This window comes from Mchenga conophoros, linkage group LG16 (genome assembly GCF_057382185.1).
Source record: "Mchenga conophoros isolate Kocher_MC1m ecotype Shallow Benthic linkage group LG16, M_conophoros_male_GT1.1, whole genome shotgun sequence".
Taxonomy (NCBI): domain Eukaryota; kingdom Metazoa; phylum Chordata; class Actinopteri; order Cichliformes; family Cichlidae; genus Mchenga; species Mchenga conophoros.
The window spans coordinates 38164715-38178334 of NC_140541.1; the positions used below are offsets into that span (position 1 = coordinate 38164715).

General features: G+C 42.8%; 1 protein-coding gene across 2 annotated transcripts in view; it reads left to right on the forward strand.

Moving 5' to 3' along the window:
• The window catches only part of lrp1bb (low density lipoprotein receptor-related protein 1Bb), a 265411-nt gene that overhangs the window by 173321 nt on the left and 78470 nt on the right, over window positions 1-13620 (forward strand). For both annotated transcript variants that reach the window (XM_085250161.1, XM_085250162.1), the window contains exons 33-41: window positions 901-1041; window positions 1123-1248; window positions 1401-1532; window positions 7765-7899; window positions 8172-8301; window positions 9083-9209; window positions 9339-9490; window positions 10142-10266; window positions 10475-10846. In XM_085250161.1, the coding sequence (XP_085106287.1) occupies window positions 901-1041; window positions 1123-1248; window positions 1401-1532; window positions 7765-7899; window positions 8172-8301; window positions 9083-9209; window positions 9339-9490; window positions 10142-10266; window positions 10475-10846 (1440 nt within the window). The remainder of the gene's footprint in view (window positions 1-900; window positions 1042-1122; window positions 1249-1400; window positions 1533-7764; window positions 7900-8171; window positions 8302-9082; window positions 9210-9338; window positions 9491-10141; window positions 10267-10474; window positions 10847-13620) is intronic.

Genomic DNA, 13620 nt, shown 5'->3' on the forward strand with positions numbered 1-13620 from the left:
TGCTGGTAATTGACATTGCTCTAAAGAAGGAGGCATTTAATGAGCGCTCGCTGCTGCTGCTGCTGCTGCTGCTGCTGCTGCTGCTCAGCTCAGTAATTCCTCTGTTGGGGGTTTGTATGAAAATGCAAAGGTGATTCCTCCGGCCTCCGCTGCTCTAAGCTTTTACAACATACAGTCTGTTATAGCCACGTTTGTGTGACCTAATTATGGGGTATGTTGTAGATACTCTGTTCATTTTTGTGGTTTTATCCTTTCTAGAATGAGGTCATCTTCACCTCCTCTGATGTTTATCCTGGAAGGAGAGGACTCACTTAACTCCTTTTTACTTGTCACCTCAGTGGGATTGTAAAATGAGAAGTTCCTGTCACGCTGTCGAGTAAATGGCAAAGCGCCTGGCGAGGACTGTGCGTCACTGATATCTGCTGAGGACAGAGGTGCTGGGCTTGGTGTGCAGCAGTCAGCAGCCCCGTTGGTCAAACAGCACATGCTGTATTTCTATCTGTTTATAGGAATGCGATGCCCGTTTCAGTCGGTAATGGAAACGTTTGTCTTTCAAGTTCAAGGAAAAGCTTCAGTGGAGCTAAAAATCTTCCTGCAGTTCAAGGCTGAAACTCATCAACAGCGATGGGGCCGAGCGAGACAGGAAACCCACTTTTTAATCTGAAATCAGCTCAGAGAAGGCCTCAATTATTAACAGGCCTTAATGAATAAGTGTGCCAGCTTTAGGAGATTAGAGTGCAGGCTGAAGCTCAGCATTTGCACTTTGAAGGATGGCATTCGCCTGGACTCTGCTTGTGTTTTCAAGAACTCATTTGTACCATGTTGTGAAAAAGAAAGGAAAACGCTCTTTGGCCTTGCTCTAAAAATGGAGTTAATTCAGATTTTCTTTGCTGGCTGCAGGTGGAAAACTCTGGTGGGCAGATGAGGAATCAGGACGGCTGGGAACGGTCACCAAGAGAGACGGGCGCAACCTTGTTGTTTTGAGAAATAAGACGGGTGGGGTGGTTCACATGAAGGTGTACGACAGGGACAGCCAGAAAGGTAAGCAGCCTCTCTCACGTGATTCACAGAGATGGACATGCCTGCTGATGGTGCGTTTGCTGGTTTTGTTTTAATAATCAGGAAGAAATCAGTGCCAAGTAAACAACGGAGGATGCTCGCAGCTGTGCTTCCCGACTTCAGAGAACACCCGCAGCTGCTCCTGCACCGTTGGCTACAACTTGCGTAGCGATCGCACATCTTGCGAGGGTACGATTCCCAGTTTCTTTGAGCCTTTCGTTACCCTCAGCGTGAGGTTGTGGATAAATGAATAATCTCTACGTGCGTCAAAGGGCATTCGTGAGTTCTTGAGCTTTAATGCTTTTATCTGCGCTCTAATAGATCCCTCTGTGACTCTTTAGGTGTTGACTCATTTCTAATGTATTCCATCCATGAGGGAATCCGGGGAATTGCTCTTGACCCGAATGACAACAGCGAAGCCCTCATGCCCATCACAGGAACGCTTTTTGCTGTGGGAGTCGACTTTCACGCAGGTACGTGCAATCACATAAGAAGATAGTGGAGACCCGCTAAAGCGCGACGTTAGACGCTGAGAGCTTAAAGAATCTGACATTTTATTAAACCTACACACTTTATATTGCTCCTTGTTTTAAAGTCGTCCTTATCTGGAACTGCTGCAGCTGTCCGCTCTGATCAGATCAGTACCAGTGTTACAATATTAAATACCCCTGATAAGTGAAGTGGATAGCATTATGCATGCCATTATAAGGCAGTGCTGGGGAGGCTCGAGTCCTGGCATTGATGTGGATACTTGGACTTGTACTTCCTGACATACATGCAGACCCTGTGGTGCCTGGCACGCAAACCCAAATGTGTGCCCCAACAGGTCAGCATGAGAGGGACCTGCTCAGCAGTATGTTTGATACTCGAAGCAGCCGCAACCTGTGAAGGATTCTGGGAGTGTGAGATCTGTAACGGCAGAATGATGAAAAGATTCAGAATCAATAATAATAATAATAATTACTTATGTAAATATAAAGGTTTGTCTTTAAGTACTCAGTCAGAGGAATGCATTACTCCATCCCTGAACTGAGTCAAGTCTTAAAGCCCCAAAGCCTTAAGGACACAAAACCCCTGAAGACGTGCTGCTCCAGTGCTTTATAATGTCAAGTGGCGAGTGGCGTGCATTAGTCATAGCACCTGTACACAAATACTACACAGCTGCTGCCACACTCTCATATTCGCTTTATTTCCTCTTTCTTGAGTTATTAAAGAGAAGATAAAGATCTTTGTTGCTCTGGGCTTTGTGTATCTTTTAAATAATGGTCGAGCTTAACTTGTCCAGATGAATGAGCGCCTCATGAATAACATCCACCATTTTCCATGTAAACACTCCTAATCCAAAGAAATTCCCAAGATGCACCAAAACATGAAGGTAGCATCACGTTGCAAAGCACAAACCAGCAGCTTGTGCTGATATTTGTTTCCTCTCACATGATTTATTATTCTAATAAAAGCTAGAAACATACCAGAGACCGGAAACGTCTGTTCTCTGCGATACGTGTAGGGTGCTGTCGAAGCATGATAACAGGTCTGTGGGGAAACTGTATAAAGGAGATGACATGCACAACAAACCACAAGTACAAAAAAACACATACTGTATCCTGAAAATGTTGTTTGGCTAATTCCACATGCAGTCTGTGATTTCGCTCTCCTGTCACTGGCAGGGAAACAATTACCGAGTGAGTATTGTTTTATAGAATGGAAACATTTTTGATGCAGTGAACACCACACATGGAATTCTGCTCATTTCCTGCATTTTCATTGAAGTATTCCAACATTTGATAGCTTAGTTATTTTGTTTGTAGGTGAGGTTGGTCAGATAGGATGAATCCAACCCTTTGTCTCATTGTTCACTTTCTAAATCCTTGAATCTCCTCAATATTAGCCCCTCCCACCAAAGATGTAAGCAAGGAAACAAGGAAGCGATAGATGAGGGGTCGAGTTAAGGCATTGTGCAGCAGCAGACGTGCTTTTCTCTCAGCCTTGTTCCAAGCCGTGTCAATTAAATGTGATGTGAGTCTTGGTTTGTTACAGCCTGCTGCTCTGTTTGATGATCTTAGATGTCATACTCACATCACAAATGGTGGAGGGAAGGTGTTATCATAAAAAATGAAACAACTTATAAATACAAAGGAACACTTGATTCATTTCTTTAGTCCTGCTCCTGACATGATTGATATATTTCATCCGTCACGCGTAAAAACACTTCCACACCTGTGCATCCTCAGCTTCTCTCTCCATCGTCTCTCCCAGATAGACCGGAATTGGGACATTTTTCAAAATGTGTAAGATTGATTTCTGGGTGTCGTGGAGGAGGACAGATGACAGGGGAGGTGACGGGGAGGGAGAAAATAGAGCAATGGGAAACCCTTATTGACTTTTGGCAGTCTTTTCACTCTTAGTCTGATTCCACCACCACCTCCATTAAAGCCAAACTATCAAAAATCACAAAATTCGACTGTTCTTTGTAAACGAGCAGAGGACCACGTTCACTAATTAACTTTGCACGTCTTCAGGAGCCTGGGTAATATCCTCACAGGCTGCGATGTTGTACCTTTGCTCGAGTTTTTTAACCAGCTCCTTAACGCTCTGGTTTTCCATCATGTAAATGCAGCCATGCAGCGTTTCCTGGGATGTGGAGCTTGCATGCTCGTGGAGTCATCTGTTTACATCTAGGTCGCTCGTCACCAGCTGTTAGCTCCTTAGCAGCCTGGTTGTATTTGACGCTGTGTTTTTGCCTCGAGTGGTGAATCGTGTTTGTTGTTTGTACCTTCAGTGAGAACCGTTTTCTTTCTTCTATAAATGTCTACTTTAATGTTGGAGGCTGTTAAAATAACTCAATCTTTAGCTTCTAAATCATTATTCCAGCTGACACATCCCAGACAGCATCCTTATTGCGTGCTGGCAAAGATAAACTCATTCACTGCTAGAGCAAAGATATCATTATATGATGTAAATCATGAATCATGTGAAAATGGTGCAAACGAATTGTTTACAAATATTCAGAATTCCCAAAACATCAAACCTGGTGAAGAAACTGAAGTAAGTGATGCCATTAGATTTAAAGTCTTAAAGGGTTCATTAAATCCATTTATTTCTTATTAAGAAAAACTTCTAAGAAGCTTGAAAAGACGGTGACTGGACTCGTAAAAGTTTAACTTAGAGAACCTTCTTTTTGAACTCCATAGACAGTGTTTCACAGCCTTTTGGATCCACGGCACATATTTCACATTAGAAAAATCACATGGCACACCACCAAACAAAAATGTGACAAAAAGCATATTGATCATTTTCCCCAGCGCACCAGACATAGCAGACATGGCTCGGTTTGTCCCCACTATAGATTTTTTGCTTTCTTCTGACCACTACTCACGCTGGGCCTTCACCTGGGTCAGAGTTTTCACCAGGACCAGGTCGGACTGACTACTTTTTCTTTTCAGATATTTATCTAGTAGGGGTGCAACGATACTCGTATCGATATTGAACCGTTCGATACAGTGCTTTCGGTTCGGTACGCATATGTATGGAACAATACAACATTTGTAATTTATTTTATCAACTTTCCTTCTGACGATGCTGTCTGTGTTGAGCGCTCAGTGGATCTGCGCTCGACTACTCCGCCCAGGCTGCACTGTCGAGCGCAGATTCACTGAGCACAGCGCAAGCTAGCCAGACAGAAGCTAAGCTCGTTGCAACATGGCAAACTGAACCTCCCCCACCCTCATTCAGATCTGGCCTTTGGAACTATTTTGGTCTTCATGTGACGTATGACCCTGAAGGTAAGCGCGTCATGGACTAAAGTAAAACAGTATGTTGGATGTGCCACGCAATGCTCAATTACATGGGTGGGAGCTAGTGTGTTAGCGCAGTTAGCTCGTTAACATGTTGACGCCGTCCAGCCCCACGCACGGTAGCTCGTTAATGGAGATTTGCCGTGTTGTGGCGTTAACGTCATTTCAGATTAACGCTGACAGCACTAGTGGGAACACAACGAATATGACTGCACATTTACTCCGACATCATCCTAGTGCAAAGACAAGTGGAAGCAGACAAAAACAACAAGCAGCATGCTACAAACTTTACCCGAGTCATTTAGACAGCCGTTAGCACAGGATTCTCCTTATGGGGACCTGATATGTTTAATATGCTGCTGAGAATATAGCCCAGAAGAAGCGTATAGTAGAGCTTTTATTTTGAAAGAGCCATTTCTCTGTAATAAACTCTCTTTTCCAAAGATGAGGGATTCCTCCATCAGATAGATTTATTATTTATTACTTTGTTGTTTCAGCAACATTAAATTTAAAAACTGTACTTTTGAGTTAAAATATATATTTATAATTTTAATAAATGACAAATTAAAAAAGCATGAACATTTTTTTTTGTATCGAAAAACATATCGAACCGTGACACCAAAGTACCGAACCGTGAATTTTGTGTATCGTTGCACCCCTATTATCTATAGGGGCTATTAGCTAGGGCTGGGTATCGTCACTGATTTCTAGAATCGATTCAATTCCGATTCACAAGGTCCCGAATCGATTCGATCCACGATTCGATTTAATTCGATTCGATTCGATTTAAATCTGGGAAATTTTGACAGTCAGAAGTATAATTCAGATCAGGACATTTACATATTTTTGTATGTATAAAAAGGAAGCTGACACTCTCAAGACTTTATCCAAGGTGTGAGCATCACAGCAGATGCCTTTGTGTCAAAGTAGCTGAAGATAAAACACAGAAAAACATGAAGGTGATTTTCCTGGCCTGGGATTTTATAAAAATATTCTGCAGTACATCAAAAACGAAAGAAAACCATTAATTAATCAACATTACCTCTGACGTTACAGCGGTTTTATTAGAGACATGGCTAAGCATTTTGCATTTTGAATAATTTTAAAAAGTTTCAATTTGTTCAGTATTGAACAGCAGAAATGAGGTTTTCTTTTCGGAAGAATGTAAAAGGGGAAAAAACAGCGGCCGACAGCGCTGTAAGCAACAGTAGACTTGTGTAACAAGCAAGCGAATAATGAAGAAAGCGAAACTGTTCGAGAGAGAGGGGGGGGGAGAGAGGGAGAGAGAGAGAGCTGCGCATCGCAATGGAAGCAAAACAGTAAAAGAGTGAATTCATGACGATGTTTATGTGAAGCGTTTGGATCTTCTTTTGCTGCTGATTCGGTCAATATTGTTTGGAGAGAGATCAAACTAACAGCTTTAGAATCAGCGCATAAAGGGCGTGAACACAAAGCGCGGACCCGGATCAGCGAGCTGTCGGCTTTCAGCCCCGACTGTGAGAAAGGCGACATCTAACTGATTCTGATCCGCGGGTCGCGCTGTGTGTTTAAGTCTATGTGCAGAATCCCTGTACCTGCTCTCATTTACTGTTTGGTGGTTGTTGAAATTTTGTGAGATGTCACCAGAGATTCTGGCATTTCGGACAAAATAAATTTATATTAAAAAATCGATTCAGGATTTTAATGAATCGATTTTACGTTATCCAAGCCAGAATCGATTTTAATCGATGAATCGATTATAAAAACCCACCCCTACTATTAGCTATTATGGGCGGTGTTGTCTTCTTCGTCTTCTGTTTACTGGCAGTTGGCAACCCATTTAATTAGAGCAGGTAGTTGTACTGCCCTCTAGTGGTAGAAAAATAATTGTTCTGCCCGTTATTCACGCTGATCGCTTAGAGTACTAATGAGTTGGAACCAGATAATCTCCCACAGCACACCTGATCATTTCTCACAGCACACCTGTGTTTGGGAAACTCTGCCTCAGACGGCTATGACCTGGACGACTGCAAACCTTCGCAGACTTAAGAAAAAGTCTGAGTGCGGGGAAAAAGCCAAGTCAGGTCCCTCATTATACAGTAGTTACAAGTCAGTGACTCATCCCTCGACTATCTTGAAAACCTAAAACCTCGTTCTGAATCCGAGAGACCTCAGGGGTCGTTGGAAATCTTGAAGTGTGACCACGGCTTTTGGAAAAGAGGAAATAACCTGAATATAAAATGAGATATTACTAAAGGACAGAACAAGATTGATGATGGTCCTCACCTTTATTATTTTGGACAGGTGAACACACAAATGTATTACTAAGCCCATCCAAGAACAGCAGTTGATAGCTCACACATAACATTTACATGTCATTATAGAGAATGGAGGTTGCTGGAGCAGAACAGATGAAATCCCTGCAGCTGTGTTATGTCATATATCATCTCTGTGTTAACAGAGTGTAAAGGCGGTGGGAATACGAACGTGCAATTAAACATATAACGCCAGCTACCCTCTTAACAACCTGTGCAGCCTAACTGACAATCATGCAGAAAGATCCACTTGAAGACAAGGGTATAAAAAAGGCAAACCACGCTATTTTATTAGCTTATTTAACAGCGCCGTAAAATGATAACGGGCCCGTTACAGTTTTACCAACACCGTGTTTTGCATGGAGCCGTATTCTGCCCTGTAAAATTTTCCCAACATTTGCCTTTTCCATCCAGCAGCTGCATGTCAACAAGGACCTGTGCCTGAGTTGTTAGCGCTTCTGCTATCATGCTTTATTGTGCCACACAAAATCTGGTGAAATGGGCCATGATACAGTAAAATGTGCTTTCATGAGCTGCTTAGTTTGAGGGCACGGATACTGTTGTGGCAGCCGCTTTCATCACGTCTCCTATTATTAACCGTAGGGTGCATTTTGCAGGGAATGATACTGTGTACTGGACAGACATGGGACTGAACAGAATATCCCGAGCCAAACGTGACCAGACCTGGAGGGAGGACGTCATTACCACCGGCATCAGCCGTGTGGAAGGCATTGCTGTTGACTGGATCGCTGGTTAGTACCGTCACTGCTGGAGCCCTGGAGTCATTTCCACAGGCTGTCAAGTTTGTATCGATTGTTGAAAATTCACACTTTAGGTGCCACGCCTCTAGTTATAGCACCGAGTCGATGTCATTGTTGCGCTCTGAATTGCCAAAAGCCATTAGGCTTTGGTGACAAAGTGCAGGCAAAGAATTAGATTTAATGAACTGTGTCTTTAACTTCTGTGTCCTGGAGGATGAATTCTACTTTAATTACATGTATGAATATTGCTTCTTTCCAAACAGGCAACCTGTACTGGACAGACCACGGTTTCAATCTAATTGAAATCTCTCGCCTGAATGGTGCATATCGCTCAGTGGTCATATCAGAAGGACTCGATCAGCCCAGAGCCATCGCTGTACATCCACAGAAGGGGTAGGAAATGACTCTGTGCGTGTGTTTGTTTAGCCTACAATCAGTGCCGTCTCTATACTTTTAGAAACCACTTACTGTAAACAGCAGATATATTAAATACATTTGCTGCTAAAACTAGAAACCAAAGCAGGTCTTATTAAGCCAATTCTGGCTCATCGCATATTCGCTCAGTGGCCACTTTATCCAGTCAGCCTATTATGTGATACCACCATAGCTCACAGAACCCGTTAATATCAAATTCACAGAGCGAAAAAAATGGCTGACTTAGACTCTGGTGTGGCTGCTGTGTGCCAGACAGGCTTGTTTGGATCCGTCTAAAGCTTCAGATGTCCAAGGATGTTCACTTACAGCAGCACAGTAAAGCAGTCAGAGTCTCCAGTAAGCAGCACTTACTGACACGACGTTGCCAAGTGTGCTGACTTCTGCTGAGCCATGCAGATGGCAGGCTGTACCCGTCCTGCCTGCTGCCAGCATCCAGTGTGGCTCACGTTCATCCTCATAATACTGATCGCTCATTATTTTAATTATACAACCTATTTCAGAGATACTTGTCCACAATTTACCTCTTTTAAAAGAGTGGTGGAGAGTAAAGTGACATTTAGGGCAGCTTGCTTTGTCGAGCAGGAGGATAATTATATGAATACATAAGAACATGCATATGTATCCAAATGTGCTCTAAGCATTAATATGCAGCATCCTACAAAGCAAATGTTACCTAAACAAAGATAAAAATGTTTTCAAAATCTACAGTTCAAATAATAAATGAGGTGTATCTGGGCAGATATCTGTTCTGGACCGAGTGGGGTCAGAACCCCTGCATCGGCCGTTCCCGCCTGGATGGATCAGACCAGGTTACCCTGGTCAGCTCGGGCATCATGTGGCCCAATGGAATTTCCATAGACTATGAGGTACAGTCGCACACAGATAATACATCATGTAGAGTACCTGTCTCCTTGCTCACCTTACAGTCTTGTGCCTAACATTTAACCATACAAAGCGCTGCAGTTTGTGTTATGCATTTTAAAATTACCTTCCAGGAAAATACATTATATTGGTGCGACGCACGCACGGATAAGATCGAGAGGATCAACCTTGAGACCGGTGAGAGCCGGGAGATTGTACTGTCAATGGCCAACGTAGACCTGTTCTCCGTGGCCGTGTTTGGGCCTTACATCTACTGGTCTGACAGGTAATTTGTTATTTTCTCAAATGCAAACTCTTGCATTTGCCTGCAAAGCCTTTATAGTAACCTGGCAGCGCCCTTCCCCTCCTTTCAAGGCTTCCAAGGAGAAATATTACACAGCAGGCGCAATCCTGTTTTTTTTAATACTCCAGACAAGTATTAGTGTTTGTTTTAGGGTTTGACAAAGGTCTGAAATTAAAAACAAAATCAATCAAAATGTATTTCTATAGCACATTTAAAAAGACATCAAAGTGCTTCACACGAGTGCTGCAGGCGAATTCCAACAATAGACAAAGAAAAGAAGATACAGTAATGGTTACAGTAACAACTACAGTTATGCAACACAAATGCAGACCAGGTGGAAGTCCAAACTAATTAGCTTCAAAGGCTACATTGAACAGGTGAGTTTTAAAGAGTGATTTAAACGATTCATTGGATTCTGACATGCGGATATCAAGTGGAAGATTATTCCAGTTTGGGTGCGTCTGTGATGATGACAGCGAAATAAAACTGAATTTAGATGTAGATTCTGATTTTTATTGACAACATGTCCTCAGTGCTGAGTTTTGTTTTAGTGTTTTCAACCCCATCCTTCACCCCGCCACGCTCACACAGAGAACCTTATTATTGTTCTTCTCCGACTCTCCTGACTTTCAGGGCCCACTCGAACGGTTCAATCCGACGAGGCTTGAAGACGGATCCAAGTGAGGCTGAGACCATGAGGAGCGGTCTAGGGGTTAATTTGAAAGATGTGACGGTCTTCACCAGAGGCAGAGAAAAAGGTGCGTTTTCAAACATTATAGCCGCACAGTTTCACTTCCTGTCTCGTATTATGCTCGCAGATTTTTATGCAATCGAATTGCAAACTTGTGGCTCCCAGACCGTAGATTGGATTTTCATCTGACTTGTATAGGCGGGCCAATTTAAACGTGATTGCTCACAGCAGAAACGGCTGCCAGTGACTAATCAAACACATGTTGTGCTTTGAAGGCACCAACCCCTGTTCCAGAAGTAACGGAGGCTGCCAGCAGCTGTGCTTCCACCTGGGCAGCGGTCGCCGGACCTGCTCCTGTGCACACGGGCGCTTGGCAGAGGATGGCTTTGCCTGCGAGCGCTATGAAGGTTATCTACTCTACTCTGAAAGGACTATCCTGAAAAGCATCCACCTTTCTGATGAAAATGACCTCAACTCACCCGTGCAGCCTTTTGAAAATCCCGCTTTTTTCAAGAATGTCATAACGCTGGCCTTTGACTACAGTCAGGAGACAGCTGGAGCCAACCGCATCTTTTTTAGCGATGTCCATTTTGGAAATATCCAGATGATTAACGACGACTGGACAGGAAGATCCATCATCGCAGAAAGTAAGTGGATTCCATATTGACAGCGTTTCTGTTATTTTATGTCATCTAACAAGTCCTCTGTGGGAAGCTGCAGGTCCACCACAGACGTTGAAGAGTGTGGTTTTCTGCAGTGTGGGTTAGCCGTATTTGTCACACCGCGTCTTTGCTTGGTGTGTTTTCAGTCGGCAGTTTCATGTGCCTGACATCTGGAAGCTTGCACTTTATGCACAGAGCTGCATGTTTGTACGCTCTCTAATTTATCCGTCCTCACCTGTACCTGTTTTGGCTGTCTGCTGGGTTGCAAGCCATAAAAATGTAGTTTGACTGTAAAGTGGCACCGTGGCCGACGCTGCTCCGATGATCCGTCTGCTTGGAGGAAATAGTGCATCTTTCTCCTGTAGTTAGGAAGCAGGGTTGTTAAGAAATCAGTGTAGCACTGATGTACGTCATTTCTTCTTCAATCGGTTTTTTTACTCTTTTACTCCTTTGAGAAGACCAAACCAGCCTGGTTTAACCCTTTAAGACCTACCATAGAACCAAGTCCGCCAGAGCTTATATTATATTTTTACATGCTGTGGAGCCATTTTTTGGAGCATTTCAAGTTGCTATACATCAATACAACCATTATAGCCCAGATTTTAATAATATGTATTCATTAAGTCCATAGTAATTACATAAATTGCAAAAAAGTGCAATAAACTACAAAAAAATTGAAAATCGTTTTTGATTTTTTGACATATATTTGTAGTTAGAGAAATTTAAGAGTCTTATCCCTCAAAACTTTAAATACAAAAAAGTTGCACAAAATAGTTTCCCACCACAGGAAAATTATTTTGAGTGTCTTCATAGTTTTATTTTTGAAATACACCAATTTTTATACACTGCAGGAAAAACGAAAATAAATATTATACTGCAAATTTGCAAAAAAGCAGCATGTGCATCAAAATAAACTATTTCCAACAGTGCAATATGAGTCCTAAGCATCCCAGAAACGACACAGAAAGTCATAAAGTCAAAGATAACTTTTAAAAAGAGCAGTATAGGCTCATGAGGCCCTGATCGCAAAAAAGACTACATTTCCGCGAAATGACGTCACTTCCGGTTTCGGGCAGGTAATGGCGGAAATGCAAAAGTTCGCGCTGACGTCTATTCCAACGTAGGAAGTGTTTTGAACAGCTGATCAGATCGGTAAAGCGTGTTTCTGGAATATTATGTTTTTGTTCCTGCAAGCGCTTTTTATGCAGTTTTTGCAAAGCTATATGTGGAAGGAAACCGTGACCGAGGACAAGCTGATGGCATAAGATGTAAGTACAACTCCTCCGGTTTCATATGCAAAAAAATTTTTTGCGCTAGCTTACGTGGTTGCAGTGCTACTGGGATTTAAAAATAGTTACGCATAACAGAGCGTTCCCGCTCCGATCGGCTGTAAAGGGTTAAATGAACTATGTTCCAAGCTTTCTGCACACTGACTGAACATGGATCGATCTGGAGTCTGACTGGAGTCAGATGAGCAGCAGAAAGTCTCCGTTCTGCACAGCTCGCGTCCTCTGGCATTCAGTGGCGTTTAGTATTTAGTATTTATTTATTTATTGTCATTGTCAAGAACAATGAAATTGCGTTTGGGGCTTCCATACAACCCAAAAAAAAAGAAGAAAATAATAAATACCCCTTAAAACCCAAGTGTACATATTTAACCCAGTGTGACTCCAATGCAATAAGACAATCCTTAGCAATAATGTTCGTAGAAATTCAGACAAAGACCTGAGAAACATGACAGGGAGCAGAGCTCAGCACCTTCCCACCGCCCCCTCGCGCGGAGAGGCTGGCACAGTGTTACTGAGCCACTCTCACCCACCCCCGACCCATCTTTAGCGCTCCTGCTGAGGGAGCTTTCTGCTTATTTATTTATCTTCTAGAAATGAACAAGCGTTACCAAGAACCATCTGTCAGGATTTGTAAGTGTCCTTCACACCTTCAAACTTGTGAAATGCATAATGAAAGTGGTGATGATAATAATAATGCACGACAATACCACTGGAAACAAGCTCTTTTGATGCAGCCACAGTGCACAGAGAAATACCATCCTGTGGCCCTGCTGGTTCCTAATGAGTTTGTTTGTGTGTTGATTAAAAGCAGCACATCCACCTGCTCCATACTTCTTTTCATGGACCACGTTTAGGCAGCGGTGGATCTACTTCTGCAGTATCTTCTCTTTTATTCTAAAAGTTTCTGCCCGAATCCTGTCATTGAGGAAAGGTGAAGATGTTAATCATCTATATTTCCCTAATTAAACTCTGTGTCCCCCATTAATTAGTCCCTCGCCTGGCCAACAATTTGAGAGAAACTCCAAGCTGCCAGACGGCTTTTATTGCAAGCTATTAATTAGTGGTCGGCTGACTCAGGTAGAGTCTTAAGTATTCTGGAGTTTGGTTTATGGGTTTTTATATACTGGGGTGCAGCCAGATTAACTCATACTGGCCACATGTTTGCCATTCAGACAGTTAGAATTGGCTCTGACAGACAAAAGCGTGACAGGAAAAATCACGAGACAATCGTTTGACAACTGAATTACTTTAATGTTCACTTAATTAATGTTTGTATCTTAGCTGTTCTTGATGGAGCCCATCAGAGGTCTCGTACCTGCACTTCCACTGTTTGGGTTAGAATAATAATAATGGATTGCATTTATATACCACTATTTATTCACTCTCACACACTGGTGGAGGCAGCTACAGTTGTAGCCACAGCTGCCCTGGGGCAGACTGACAGAGGCGAGGCTGCCATATCGCGCCATC